This window comes from Parus major, chromosome 2 (genome assembly GCF_001522545.3).
Source record: "Parus major isolate Abel chromosome 2, Parus_major1.1, whole genome shotgun sequence".
NCBI lineage: Eukaryota > Metazoa > Chordata > Aves > Passeriformes > Paridae > Parus > Parus major.
In genome coordinates this window covers 77,220,598-77,235,295 of record NC_031769.1, presented here as the reverse complement: position 1 = coordinate 77,235,295, position 14,698 = coordinate 77,220,598, and the positions used below count along the sequence as shown (strand labels likewise).

General features: G+C 37.3%; 1 protein-coding gene across 1 annotated transcript in view; it reads right to left on the bottom strand.

The window, feature by feature from the left end:
• Nucleotides 1-2,541: 2,541 nt before the first annotated feature.
• MARCHF11 (membrane associated ring-CH-type finger 11) overlaps nt 2,542-14,698 on the bottom strand; it is a 35,095-nt gene continuing 22,938 nt past the window's right edge. The window contains exons 3-4 of the mRNA XM_015619982.2: nt 12,731-12,923; nt 2,542-5,246 (exon numbers count right to left, since the gene is read on the bottom strand). Coding sequence (XP_015475468.1) covers nt 4,924-5,246; nt 12,731-12,923 — 516 coding nt within the window. The 3' untranslated portion in view covers nt 2,542-4,923. The remainder of the gene's footprint in view (nt 5,247-12,730; nt 12,924-14,698) is intronic.

The window sequence follows — 14,698 nt, the reverse complement described above, 5'->3', positions numbered from 1 at the left end:
TGCTCATTTGGATGAGAATCAAAAAGATTTCTTTACAATAAAATGTTTTCATATAGTTCTTAATTTTGTTTTTAGGATCCTGTAAAAGACCACTTAAATATTTTTTACATCCCAGAGATCACAAATACCTAAAAGGTGTGAAACATAAGATATTAATCACAGCATTTCACCTAAAAGGTGTGAAACATAAGTGTATTGATCACAGCATACTTTATTATGCTGGTATTGCAAGTGCTTTTTGGGATACTGACTGTGATCTCAGTTTGGTCAGGTGGAGCCGTGGTCCTTCTGGGAAAGCAGCCTACATTTAAGTAGTAATTAAGAACAAGTATTTCCCAGTGATAGAGCACATTTCCCAAGTTATAGTTTCATCTTTTATTTCTCCCCAAATTCCTCCTTTGGAAAATTGTTTAAAGATAACCTAGAAGTGAATTCTCACAGTTTCTCAAGAAGATTGCCTGTTGTATGCTGGTAATTTGCCATGCAGGAGATAAATTGGGTTTTTGAGATAGCATTTTGTTGTTTATAGCTTATGTACTGCCTTTCTCATGAATTTGTTAAAGAGCACTAAGGCATCTGTAGATTTAGTAAATGTAACTTTGAGCTTGTGAAACTGTAACACAGAGTGCTTGGCTCTGTGTAGAGTTCATTGCATAAATGTTTATGAATATACAAGGGGCTTTTAAGCACCAATGCTTAAATTATTTCTATCTCCCTTCCAAATGTAGTTACAGAGGGCTCCTGTGTCTGTTTACTGAGCTCTGCCACTCTGGTGATACTCCAGACAAAGCCACAGGGGTGTGACAGGAATTTTTTTACTCCATTCATAAGGTACCATGGAAGCCGTCATGAATGCAAAGCAAATGGCCAATGGCTCCTCAGGAATTCATTTGCAGCTTGGACTCCAGTGCAACAGCAACTTTGAGGAACAGGTATATTTGATTTGCTGTTGACTTTCATACTAGTTGCTTCATGACATTTGGATGGTTTTTAACAACAGAATGTCTTAGTTTCTTGTGTTTCTGTTCTGTAAATGACATATCAGTGGAATGATTACCAGTACTGAAATCTAACTCCAGTCTGTGTCCAGCAGAGCATAGGACAATACAAGTGGATGCTACCATACTGCAAAGCATAGTTGTCCCTCTGCAAACTCTACTGGTGCTTTAAAAAGAACTGAAGATTCCTTGTGGATGGAATTTGAAAATAATTAATTATCTGTCATATCTGCAAGTCTGTAAATTATGTGCCAAGGAATACGAACATTTTCTAATGATTGAATAATATGAATGTAAGCTTTTTATAAAAGGAAGGCATGCACTAGTTTCAGCACCATGTTGTTTATTCATGAGAGAGAATTTTCCAGCCTCAGTACTCCATCTCCTGCACAAAATAAAAATTTTCAGCCACTGGATGAACTTATTTTGAAACATAAAAATGTTTATCTGTGTACTGGGTACAGGTGCCCAGGAGGCAGGTGGGGATGAGACTGCAGAGGTGACCTCTGTGAGGAGAGGTTGGCACTGCCCTGTGCCAAACACAATTGGTCCCAGGCAGAGACTGCCCTGTGACCCTGGAGAGGTCCTGGTGGAGCAGGTACTTCCCTGTAAACCCTGGACAGACCATGGTGCAGCAAACATCCACACTGCAGCCCCTGGCAGACATGTCTCAAAGGAACTGTAGCCCATGGAGAGGCCATGCTGGAGCTGGTTTATGCTGAAAGTCTGGAACTCATGGAGAAGCCCAAGGCTGGAGCAGAAAGTGTGAGGAGGAGAAAGGAGCAGTATAGGAACCGATATAGACTGACTGCAGAATCCCATTCTTCATCCCTCTGTGCTGCCAAGTGGGGAGAAGGTAGAAGAGCTGGGAGTGAAGGGTTGAAGCTGAACTTGGGAAGAGGAGGGGTAGATGGATGGAAGGTAGTTTATTGTTTCTCAACATCCAACTTGGTTTAAATTGGGAATAATTTAAAATAATTTTGCCTGTGCTGTCTCCTTTTGCTTGAGCCAGTAGCTGGTTAGTGATGTCCTTGTCTTTGTCTTAACCCAATAGATGTTTCGTGTTATTCTCCCTCTCCTGTTGAGAGGGGTGATAGAGAAGCTGGGTGGAGATCTGACAGCCACACAAGGTCATCCCAACACTCCATCCTTGACCCAGTTCTCTTCAACATCTTCATTCATGACTTGGACACAGGACTCAAAGGAACACTAAATATGTTTGCTGGTGACACTAAATTGTGAGGAGATGTTGACTCCCTTGGGGGCAGGGAGACCCTGCAGAGAGACCTCAACAAATTAGAGAGATGGTCAATCATCAACAATATGAAGTTCAACATGATCAGATGCTGGATTCTGCACTTTAGATGGGGCAATGTTGGACGTGTTTATAGACTGAGGAATGAGATGCTGGAGAGCAGTGCTGTGGAAAGGGCCCTGCAGGCGCTGGTCCATGGCAAGTTGAACGCGAGTCAGCAGTGCCCTGGCAGCCAGGAGGAACAACCCTGTCCTGGGGGGCATCAGGCACAGCATGGCCAGCCAGGCAAGGGAGGGGATTGTCCTGCTCTGCTCTGAGCTGGGGTAACTTCTCCTCCAGTGCTGGGGGCAGTTTTGAGTGCCACAATGTAAGAAAGACATGAAACTATTAAAGAGGATGTAAAGGAGGCCCAAAGGAGAGCCACAAGGATGGTGAAGGGTTTGGAGGGGAAGCTGTATGAGGAGAAACTGAGCTTATTTGGTCTGTTCATCCTAGAGAAGAGACCTCACTGCTGTCTTCAACATCCTCATGAGGGGAAGCAGAGGGGCAATGCATTGGTTAAGGTGGTGGTTACTGCAATTTTATTGAATAGTGGGCACCTGGCATGATGCAAATGCTACGCAATGAGGGGTGGAACGTGCTGGGTTTGGCTGGAGTAGAATTAAATGTCATCACAGTATCTGGTACAGACTGTGTTTTAGATTTGTGCTGAGCACAGTGTTGACAATAGATGTTGATAGAGATGTTGTTGTTATGGCTGAGCAGGGCTCACACAGAGCCAAAGCATCTTCTGCTTTCCGTACTGCCCTGCTGGTGAGGAGGGTGAAGGCTGTTGGGAGTTTGGAAGGAGACACAGACAGGATAAGTGACCCAAACTGCCCAAATTGATATTCCATATCATGGGGTGTCATGTGTAGTATATAAAGTGGGGGAAGAAGGACGAAAGGGAGGGATGTTTGGAGTAATGACTTTTGTCTTTCCAATTAACCACTATGTGTGATAAGGCCCAGCTCTCCTGATGGCTGAACACCTGCCTGTCTATGGGAAGTGGTGAATGAATTCCCTATTTAATTTGTGTGTGTGGCTTTTGCTTTCCCTCATAAATCGTCTATTTCAGCCCATGAGTTTTTACACTTCTGATTCTCTCCCATGTCCTACTGGTGGGGGACTGAGTGAGTGGCTGCCTGGGCCTTGGCTGCTGGCTGGGGTGAAACCACAACAGATGGATACTGCTTCATTCTCATGACCAGTGACAGGATTCTAGGAAACGGTCTTAAGCTGAGTCAGGAGAGGTTTAGGTTGTGTATCAGGAAAAGATTTTTCACCAGAGGTGAACTGAGCACTGCAGCAGGCTCCCCAGGGAAGTGGTCACAGCACCAGCCTGACAGAGCTTAAGGAATGTTTGGACAAAGCTCTCAAGTGCATGGTGTGACTCTCAGGGTGTCCTGTGTAGGGCCAGGGGTTGAACTTGATGCTCCTGATGGATGCTTTCCAAATCAGCATATTCTATGATTCTACAAAATTGTTTTGAGTAAGCTAGTGTGCTCAGAGTAATTTCAGCCTTTCTGTCTCAGTCTTCAACAGGCTTATTATTAAGTTGAAAATTATTTCCATTTCCATTACCATTTGATTAAATTCTATTAGAATTTTTGGCATGAAACAGAAACAAGAGAAGCAAAATTCACAGCATTGATCTATCATGACATTAGCTCATTTTTAACATGATGATTTGTTCCCTGGCAAAATTAAGGCTCTGTATAATTTATACTTCACTATACACAGAAGAGGCAAAAGAACTGGGAGTGATGCCTTAATCTTCTATCAGGATTTATTATTATTCCAGAGGTTGCAATGCACTTTTTTTTAGATTTTTTTTTTATTTTTTAAAAGGGATGTCAATGACCTATAATTAGAATGGTACTAAAAATTCAGATGTTGCCAATTCCAGCAGCACTGCTCAGAAGGTTATTTCTGTGCACAGGCACAGCACCAGCACTCTGCAGATCTTAAAAGACTCGAGATGCAGTGCAAGACTCTTCCCCTGTGTCATACTTGTGTCTGATATCCTGCATAGACATCTGGGAGAGCTAAACAAAAAGACTTCCCATCTTCCTTTAGGTTTTGTAGAACACTTACTGGATTTCCTGCTTAAATGCAAAGGACAATATATCCCGCACTTACTTTCACACAACTCAACTGAGCTACAAGCAACAGCAAAATAAAGACAGAAAGGGAAGAATATTTGACTTATGTCAACATTCTTATTCTTTTTGAAAGAATGTTGTCCAGTTTAATCCTCATGTAAGTGATAAAAATAATAGTAGTGGATTAAAGCCAGAGTTTAAGAAAATACATTTAAATATATTTTTTTACTTAAAAATTAGTTAATCATCATTCAAAGACCTAAGTTAAGCTATGTTACATACACCTCAGGTATAAATTGAGAAAAGATTCAATAAATCAGACTATATAAAAAGCAAGAGACTTTTTTTCCCCAGAAAAATGTATTTGTGTTTTATCTGATCATATAAAAAACATTAAATTTAAAAAAAAGCAGTGTATATATTTTTTCAAGTGTTAATGGTTTCACCATTCATCGTAACTACATTCCGAAGTCCTGTAACACCAGGGCATGTTATCCTTATCTGTGTAGCACAGTGAGCACAATCTTTACACTGAGGTCACTCTCATCACTACTTCCCCAGAGCAGTTATCCTCTGTTGAATCCTCCTGAGGTCTCATGCGGTTGAACAGGTGCAGCAACACATAGCCACACTGAAATCTCGGTGAGGTTAACTGTGTTGGATGAACTAAACTTCTGTTTCTAAATGCAGTCAGTGGCAGCCACAATGTCCTCCCTGCTGAGGATTCTCCTCGATTGCTCTCTTCTATGTCCATGGCTTTGTCATAATTTAACACATCCCAGTGTAGATTCACAGCCCTCCAGCGCTTAAACACTCGATAAACAGATGCACCTTCATGGACTATCAGTCCTGAAAGTAAGAGGGGAAAAGAAAGCATTTACACAAAATGTCAGTGGATACCATTTTGATACCAAATAGAGATTTAACACATTTTAATGACTCTGACAATTTCCAGATGCAATTAAATTACTCATAACATTAATAATTCAAAGAAACTGTACATATGAAATTTAACTGGTTAGTCATTTGTCTGGGAGGCAGGAACATGCAGAGGAAATAAAGTTTCTCTGAATGAAAGCTCAACATAACCAATATTGCAATAATCTGAGCATACCCAACTAAAAAAATTATTCAGATTTAAGAAAACCAATGCAAAACTGGCAGATTTGGATATTGACTGTTTATTCTAGTGCTGCTCTTGTTCATGGTAAGTGCTTATTTACATGGTAAGTATTTATTTACTGAGATTTGTACTGGTTTAAGAAGACCTTTAAGTAGGTTAGACCTTCTGTAGTGAACAAGATAGTCCTAAATTTGTTTAAGAGTGTTTTGTAGAATTCAGTACAGATACAGACAAATTTAACTGTGTACTTATTCCCAGTTCAACTTAGGAGCACAGAAGATTTATGAAACAGCTGTAAGTAAAATGACCTTCCTGTCCTGCTTCTTTAGAACAACAAGAAATTAAATGTTATTATTAACTACAATGAGCATGGTAAGGATGATAGACTGTCTTCTTTCTCTTCAGTATTCAATAGGAAAAAGTTGCAACTTATCTTTTTCTTGAGACCCAGAAATCTTTTAAAATATCCTTCAAGGAAAATACAGAATTTCTGGAGTCCTCAAGTGACCAATCTGCTCATGAATTTCCATGTAGCTAATATTTATGCCTATTGTATGCATTCAAGTTACTTATTTAAAGAAATGAAGCTCCTAACTTCTTGTATGTATGTATGTTTGTACTCACACTCTTTATAAGTGAGTATTACAAATATGAAACTACTGGGGAGACACATGGGACTTCTGCCTTCTTACTAGTTTTTCCCTCAGCCAGCCTGGTTGAGGAAACTTACACGGCTCTGAGCAACACCACCTGTTTTCTCTGGCTCCCTGCTTTGGGAAGAGAGCAATCTGCCTAGCCAAAAACATTTTAAAATCTTTTTGTCCAGTGTGCTCCTTGCCTAAAACTTTCCTATACATGGCCACTTCTATAATATGATCTGTGGCGTCCTTTAGCCCAGGAGATTGTATATCATCTGTTTCTACACAAGAAAATTGTGATTTAAGTGTCTGAGGTCCTTTAACACTATTGGCTGATACCAGAAAGGAGATGCTTACAGAAAGATGACACAAGCAGAAAGGGTGGTAAAAATATTTACATGAACAGCAAACCTCACATTCAAGTGCAATGATTTGCAGATAGCAGCGCCTACTTTAACACATTTTTAAAGATCATTACACTGAAAGATGGAGAAACACAAAGATTTTGTTCAGGACATCATAGTGAATGCAGCATCTCTGTAAGGCTTTCAAGTTGCCTACAATTATTGAAGAATACAATACAGCAAAAGTAGCACAAAACCAACTTAATTAAATAGTAAATATTTTAAATGGACTTCATAACAGCAAAGTATTTTAGTGGGTTTTTTACTTGATTGCAAGATTTCTATCTTTATCTTTTCAAATATAAAGTAACCTGTCTTAAAAATTTAGCATAATTATAATTTAGTCAATACATAAATGTACCTTTAAAACTGGCTTGATTGTATGAAAAATAATAAATGTATTTGATCCCATACAGAATCTACAAACCAAATTAGCCATGGTTTCACTGCTGTGACAAAGATTCCTCTTTTTGTGTTCTTTTTGATTTCCTATAAAGTTGATAAAGGAGATGAGAATAATCTTTCTCAACCTGTTCCTGGAACACAGCATTATTTGGTTCAACTTGTCTCAAGTCTGTGATGAAGCAGAGTTAAAAGAACCTATTTAATCCAAAGTAAAGATACATGTCTGCACTCCACTAGAACCTGAACAACATATTTCAGAATAGAGAAGGAAGTACTTGAGAAAGGATCATTGAGATACATGAAGTGCATTTAAAGAGTCAAAATATCTTTCAATGACTACAACAGAAAACGTTGTAGGATGACTTCTCTCAGGGAGCTCTTTTTTACTGTTTTGGGGCTTTCAGAATTTATTGAAATTATGTTTCAAAGTTTTTAAACATTGGCAAGGATGAGATACTTTCTTTATAGTGGAAGCAGTCAGTCACATATACTTTAAAAGTGCTATAAAACAAAGGATCAAACATTGCAAGCCTTGGCATAAAATTGTCAGATTTGGCAGTGCTGAAGGAGAAAAGGAGCATTTTCATAATTGCTCTCATGAAAAGTTTTAGCTCCCTTTTTGATAGAGCTATAGATTGGAAAAATACCTTCATAGAAGAGGCAAAAGAACTGGGGGTGATGCCTTAAGTTTTAGCTTTCATATTTTTCAGATTCTGTGCTGCCTAGGTGTGTAGTTTTGAGCTTCATATTAAATGTTAGTGAGCTCTCTTCACAGAGTAGGTAGACAAAACAATTCCTTTTCTAGTTTGATACCAAGGACAATCATTGCAAGTTTCAGGCCCAAAGCATAAACAATGGTGAAGAGAGAATACAAGAAGGATGAGATTTGATAACCTGAAGCTGTAATTGGACAATTAACCCTGAAATGCAGATGGACCAAAACATATAAAAATGTGAGGCCTTGTGACCAGTCATCCATTTTGTGCCCATTTTTAGGTCCATCTTGGGTGTAGCCCTGGCTCCTGTACTGCCCAGGGTGTATCCTTTAAGGCCTTTCAATAAATACCCACTTTATTCTTAATTCAGTCTAGCCTCTGTTCTAGGTCAGCATTCTCAAGGCATCAGGGTGGAAGGGAAAGTTCTTGGCAACAACACTTCCAAGACCACAAACAAGAGGAACTCTAGGTAAGTTTTAAATACTAGAGATTTTCCAGGTGCAGCAGAGTTCTGATGCTCAAAACATAAGTAGTTAGTCACTGAAGTGGAGCTGTAAGAAAATGGCAAATAATTGTTTTTCTCCTAAGGGTTCCACAGGAATTAATGTAGCAACGAGAGAGAAACCAAGAACAAATCCCTGAAGAATACTGATTTTTTCCAAACACCATGATTTCAACAGCACAGAGGACACAGCTGAACACTTGTAGGGGGAAAATATTTGCTTGACTCAGATGATCCCAAGAAGAATTACAATTCACTATTGTTAGCTGTTCAGGTGTTCTGTCCAATTAATATCTTCAAGAAACAGAGATTTTGGATGATGGACCCATATAAATGTCATATGGTCCTAAGAAGACTTTATCTCTAAGATGGAGGGATTGCAGTGGGATCCAGCCAACAGGATTATGAAGAATCTTAATTTTATTTTCTTTTCTTATCTTTTTGCCAAGTACTATTCTTTCACTGTACTCAAGGGTTTTCTTACCCTGCCTCACAAGATACTTGAAATTTTTTACTACTGAATGTCTTTACAAGCAGTCAGCTTGTCTTATATCATTCATATTTGGTGGTATTAGGTTACAACTTCATCTTATTTATCACAGTAATCTTATATATAATAATTTAGGAATGGTCCTCCCAGAAACATCACAAGATTTTATCAAGGGATAAAAGATCATTTTCAGAAACAGACTTCACCTCTGGACAAAATTTTATGTCCTAAAACTATTCTAGGGCCCACAGGTATAAAAAAAGAAAGCAACCAATTACTCACAGCATTAAAGTGAAATATATCCATGCTAAAAATAGTAATATAATTCTTTATAAACTATTTAGAATTAGATCTAGTGTGGGAGAAAAAAAGACTTTCTGAGTAAAGACATATAAAGTGCAGCTAGATGTGTTCTTTGTAAATAACTTCAGTCTGTTCCTTTTACAACCAAGGAGTTACAGGAATGTTGCAAGGCATCAAGTTCCTTAGCAGGAAAGAAAGAGGCTTTCAGAAGGCAATTCACATCTTGCATACTCGCTCCCATCACTTACTCCTTTGCACTACTGGCAGCAGTTGTGTCTAGTGCAATGTAACAGCTGCTTTTCACTGCTGGAAAAGGAGCAGCACTGTTGTTCTGGGATTGCAAGTCAACTGTTATTATTTGTAAGAGATTTTGTTCATGTTAGAACCATTTATGACCAGTAGTTATAACTACTTTCCAGCGAAAAATATATAAAATTCTATGACTTTTCTGTTATGAAAAATAATCTAGGTTTAGAAAGTAGAATGGCAAAGACTTGATACACTGTACTGCAGTGGGTAGATAAGGGATTTATATTATTCATTCCTTTCATGAAGTCACTCCCTTTGGTAATCCTTACATGGATGGTCTGATCCTAGCACTATCACTGGAATAGCTCTGGGTTTCACAGGTTGTAGTTCTGCTTGATCAGGGTGTTCAAGGTTTGCTTTAGGAAAACTACCAATAGCAAATTTCAAAGAGAATAGCTTTACGCTCAGCTTTGATGCAGAAAAGTACAAAGTAATGACTTGTAGTGTTAAAACCAGCACTGTTAAGATAAAACAATCCTATTTGTCAGGAAGAACTCTGCAAAAATTCTAATTAGAAGAAAGAGAACACTAGATACCAATAAAACATGTACACTAGAATGAACAGAACATATTGTTCTGGTGATCTATAATCTTCATGATTTTTCTTTTGTTGAAATGTAAAAACAAGGAAGGATAGGTGTAATTTATTTAATAAGAGAGTGATTGGTGTGATACATATGATATATAAGTCAATCGTTGAGTAAATAAATTTTTACATGCACATTTTCAAAGATGTCATAAGAATATGTCAGTACCTTTAGGCAAACTGCTTTTTAAAATTATAGCAAAACATTTCAAAAAGTGCTTCACACTTTTTGTGTGGAGATATCTACACTTCACAAATGACTGAAAGTATTTGTATTGTTTCTGCAAAGGTGTAGGGAAACATAACTGAAGGCAGGTGGAATAAATCTTGGTCATATCACCAGTATCTCAAGCACTATCTTGAAATATGTGGTGCACAGGAAAACCTGTACATCTGCACAAATTTTTCATTGAAATAAAGGGAGATTACAGTGGGAGTAGAGGCATTTGCTCACTGTAAATCCTGTTGAAAACTAAGAGAATGCCATGGATAACTAAGAGAGATAACTGAGAGCTGTAGCTGGTTGTAAGCATTACAAGCTTTATGATATAATAGATTATACATAATAATGGTAAAATCATAAGTTAATGCCTTGGGAAGTCATCAGCATAATGGGAAGTGTTTGGGATTTTTAAAATAATTTATAAGTAATAATTACATATATCTATTAGAGAATATTATTTGAAAATTTTAAATTAAAATTATCAATCTAAACCCCCTCACTTTATCATTAAAGAAAAAGATGAAATTGAATAAGGTTGACTATATTGAGGAATACTTTTAGGAGTTACAAGAAGACCTAATCTTACAAGTTGACAGAATGCAAATTACTTGAAATTATATGCAGAATAAGTGAGTCTGAATGAATCTGGATTATCAAAATTCCTCAATTACCAAACCTCCTTTATACGGCTTTCTGAATTTCCAGATACAGTCTAAAAAACTCCTAAGTCATATCTGCAGTGAATTTTGTAACTACAAAAGTGTACAAACAAATTTAATAGTAGTCACTTTTACATTTAAATTTTCATGTGTTATTTATGATAGTTCTGTAAAATATGCATTTATTAAATTACAGGCAAGTCAGTTTATCTGTGTGTTTGCTTTGCTCCTGCAGGCTGTACTTGAGCCAGAAGCTCCATATGAGGCACAAGTTTGTTCAGCAGCTTCCCCTTCAGTGGTGGCTTGAGCCTAGCTGGCTTGAAAGGCAGCTAAAGAACTGCATGTACCAATCTATGGAAGGTCACCTTCCAAATACTTACTTCTATGGATAAATACAGTATTATTTCTGATCACCCACAGACATTCTTGCAGGATTTTGAGTTTAATCTGGTTTAGGTGTTTTAACAGTAAAACAAATGGGAAAAATGAAAATACTTTGAAGTAACTGGTTAATTCAACTAGCTGATGCATACCAAAGTAATTTTTTTACTGGGGGGAAAAAACCCAAACAAACCAGAATTCCATATAAATGAAATGTTTGGAATGTCTGAAGCACATTTTATCTTCCTTTAGTGTATTTTTATACAAAAGCAAAGCCCTCAATATTGAGTGTTAAGCTGGAAGAGGTGATATTCATAAATAAGCATCTAAGAGGACATGTAGCTGAGTCCTTTTATTAATTTAAAAGATGAGCACTTGTCCAAAGTATCAGATTCTGCTCACTTTTCTGTCTGAGATTTGGATTCACAGAAGAAATTCTGTGTTACAAAATATTCCAAAGCAGGCTTCTCTAACAAAAATTACAAAATGAACAGAACTGCTGATGTAGCTGAAATATAAATATTTTACAGTAATGGGATGGTTTCAATAAAAGGTGATGTGGCTTTACAGTTGAAGCAAACGCCTTGATATTAGGACTCATTCTGTTTCTTTGTTCCTTACAAGCAGAATTCAGCACTGTCCTAATTCCCATATATAAGATTCAGATAACATTTATCTCTCAGAAATGTCAATGCAAACATCAGATGGTGTTTGACTTCTGGATTTTCTTCCAAATGAAATTCTGTTAATGTGGTTTAATGTAAATAATTATTATTAATTATGTAAATTTAATTCCTAAATTATGTAACTAAGTAATATTTAATGTAAATTTTCTCTCCAAATAATCATAAATATTCTAACAATCAAATCAGGTTGTTTTACCAAATACTAAAGGGATTTCTATTTAAATATTCCCAAGTCCAGTGTATTTTCAGAAATTTCAAAAGTGGTCAACACAGTGTTGCAGTACAATGTTCAGTACAATGAATTCTTTTACAAGATTTCAGCTAAATGACTTGGGACTTTTCAATAGTAAAGCAAGTTACTATAGTTAGCACTGTGTGAGTGTTTCATAATTGTTTACGATGTGCAAAGAACTCATGCCTGCCGTCTCTGCTCCCCTCCATTTCTAGCACAGTGACCTATATAAATCTGAGCAACCTAATTTTGGGTGTGGAGTTTGTTGGCATCTTCAAGGGCTTCTTCTGTGCTTCAGGATGGTACAATCTAATTTAAACTGGCATCAGAAGATGACAGTATGTAATTTTACTAATGATTCTAATGATGTCTTTCATATTTTTATCTGTTTAACTTCCTGAACTTTGCTAGTTGTTTTATCAAGAAATTTAAACTGATCCTGTTCTCACCACTAAGATTTTAGGAATACGCTGATGAATCTGAGAGTAAAGCTTCTTTGATTCTTTTCTCTCTGCAATATTTGCAACATTGTAAAAAGCAGCACTTGACAAAGGGTATCAGCTGAGAATAAATCTGCAAAGAACTGGAGTGATCAATTAGAGTGACCAATTAGAAAAAATAGAAATAGTCACAGTCTTAAACCACAGTCTGTGCTGTTTAAAGATTTTGAGCTTACCTATGCATACTAGATCCATAAAACCATACATTCCATAGCAGATTTGAAAAAGGATGTCCTTTCTTTGCCATACTGCATAAGGGCTGAAGGCTGACCATAGAAGCCAAGTCACACTTGCTACTAAGAACAGTGATCCTAGGATTACAGCAACCATCTGCACTTTCTCAACCAGTGTTATAGTAATGCTTTGCCACTAAAAGAGAAACAAAGTTGTATAAGATAAAAATGTTATTGTCCATGGTTGCACATTCAACTCCACCTTTTTTTTCCTGAAATTAGAAATTATTTTAATATTTACACATATCTTCATAGATATTTACTAATATCCTTGATACTGACATCTTATATATCTTTTTCCTATTTCACTTTTAAAGTGAAGCTGATAGTTGCTTCCCCATTTCCTTCAGTGTCACTATCAACATGATCTAACTGTGAACTTCCAAAGAGTTTTACTTCTGTTTTGAATATATAGGCAAAAAAAATATTAAGTCTTAGGAATGGAACTCAGTCTTTCATCTTTGGATGGGCAATGAACAATAAAAAGGGAGGAAGACTTTTGCAAGTATGTAGTATGTTAGTGTGACAGGTTTTCCTTTCCATCCCTCCCTCCTGAAGTGTGAAGCCACTTCCCACTTTCAGGCTTCTCATCAAAGAAGTTCCAGACATAGAAAGGGAGTTGGCTTTCTCTGCATAAACCAGTGTAAACAGTACAAAAAGACTCCTGCAACCTAGTGTGGAAGCAACATGAAAACTCAGGAGAAACCCTGAATATAGACAGCTCAAACATTTCTTTTCAGTGCACCCCAAGTATATCCATCTTTCCAAGGAAGGTGGTATCTTCCATGTGTGAGGTGATTCTGGTTTATGGTGTGACAATATTTAAATCCAAGAGAGTGTGTGTACTGACTTCTGTCAAGTAAAGAGAAATACAATTCTGTTACAAGTCACAAAAACAAAACACAGCATAAGGAACAAATTGTTCTAGATTACCCTTAACATATATGTCTTTTCTTGGACATAATTATCTAAATTATTTTGGTAGACTCTCCACTCCAGCCCCATCACTCCTTCCAGGGCTGGTGTGAAGACTTTGTAGACAGCCAGCTTTCCTGTTCCTAATTTTGGATGTACGTGCCTCCTTCTATAGATGCAATAGGGAACAAGTGGAGAAAGCTATCACAATAAGAGTTTTCTTGCCTCTTTTCCCATCTGGCAATGATATTTCCTTTTTCCTATAACTCTACTAAAGCCTTCTCTTTTTTGCAGCTGTTGGGTACCCAGTACCATATCATCATAGGATAAAATAATAATTCAGGTTGCAAAGGGCTGTGGGAGTCCTCTACTTCCTGCTCAAAACACAGTCAGGGATGAGATCAGACCAGGTTGCTCAGGGGTTTATTCTGTAACACCTTGAAAATTTCCAAGCATGGAGGCTGTTCAGCCTCTCTGTGCAACCTGCTCCACTTCTTGACTGTGTTCAGGTTTAAAAAAGTTTTTCTTCAAAAACATTTTTTCTTTTATTCATTCTGATCCTTTTTTGTCCCACTTACACTCTTCCTCCTATCAAGTACCACCACAAAGAGTCTTGGTGAGCAATGGGTCCTCTATCCCTTTCTTCCCTTTCAGCTTTCCCATTAACTTTTCTGCTGTAGCCTAATATGCACAATTGATGCTGCATTCTTTCTCTTCTTGCAACCTTCTGAATATAACAGTACAAAAAGATAGATGTATAACAATTTGTAATTTGTCTGTCTTGAAATGCTATCCTTTCATAATGAACTCATATAATGCATACTACATTTTTCATGGAACCTGAGGGTTTTGAATGGGACTATTCATACTAAATACTACCTTTTTAATGGTGAAACAACTATGGATACTCATTTCCTTTGTTAAGTCTTTTTATAAAGGTTGAAGAAGGTCATTAACAACTGATGCATGATGGAATGGTATGAGCTTTTCATGACT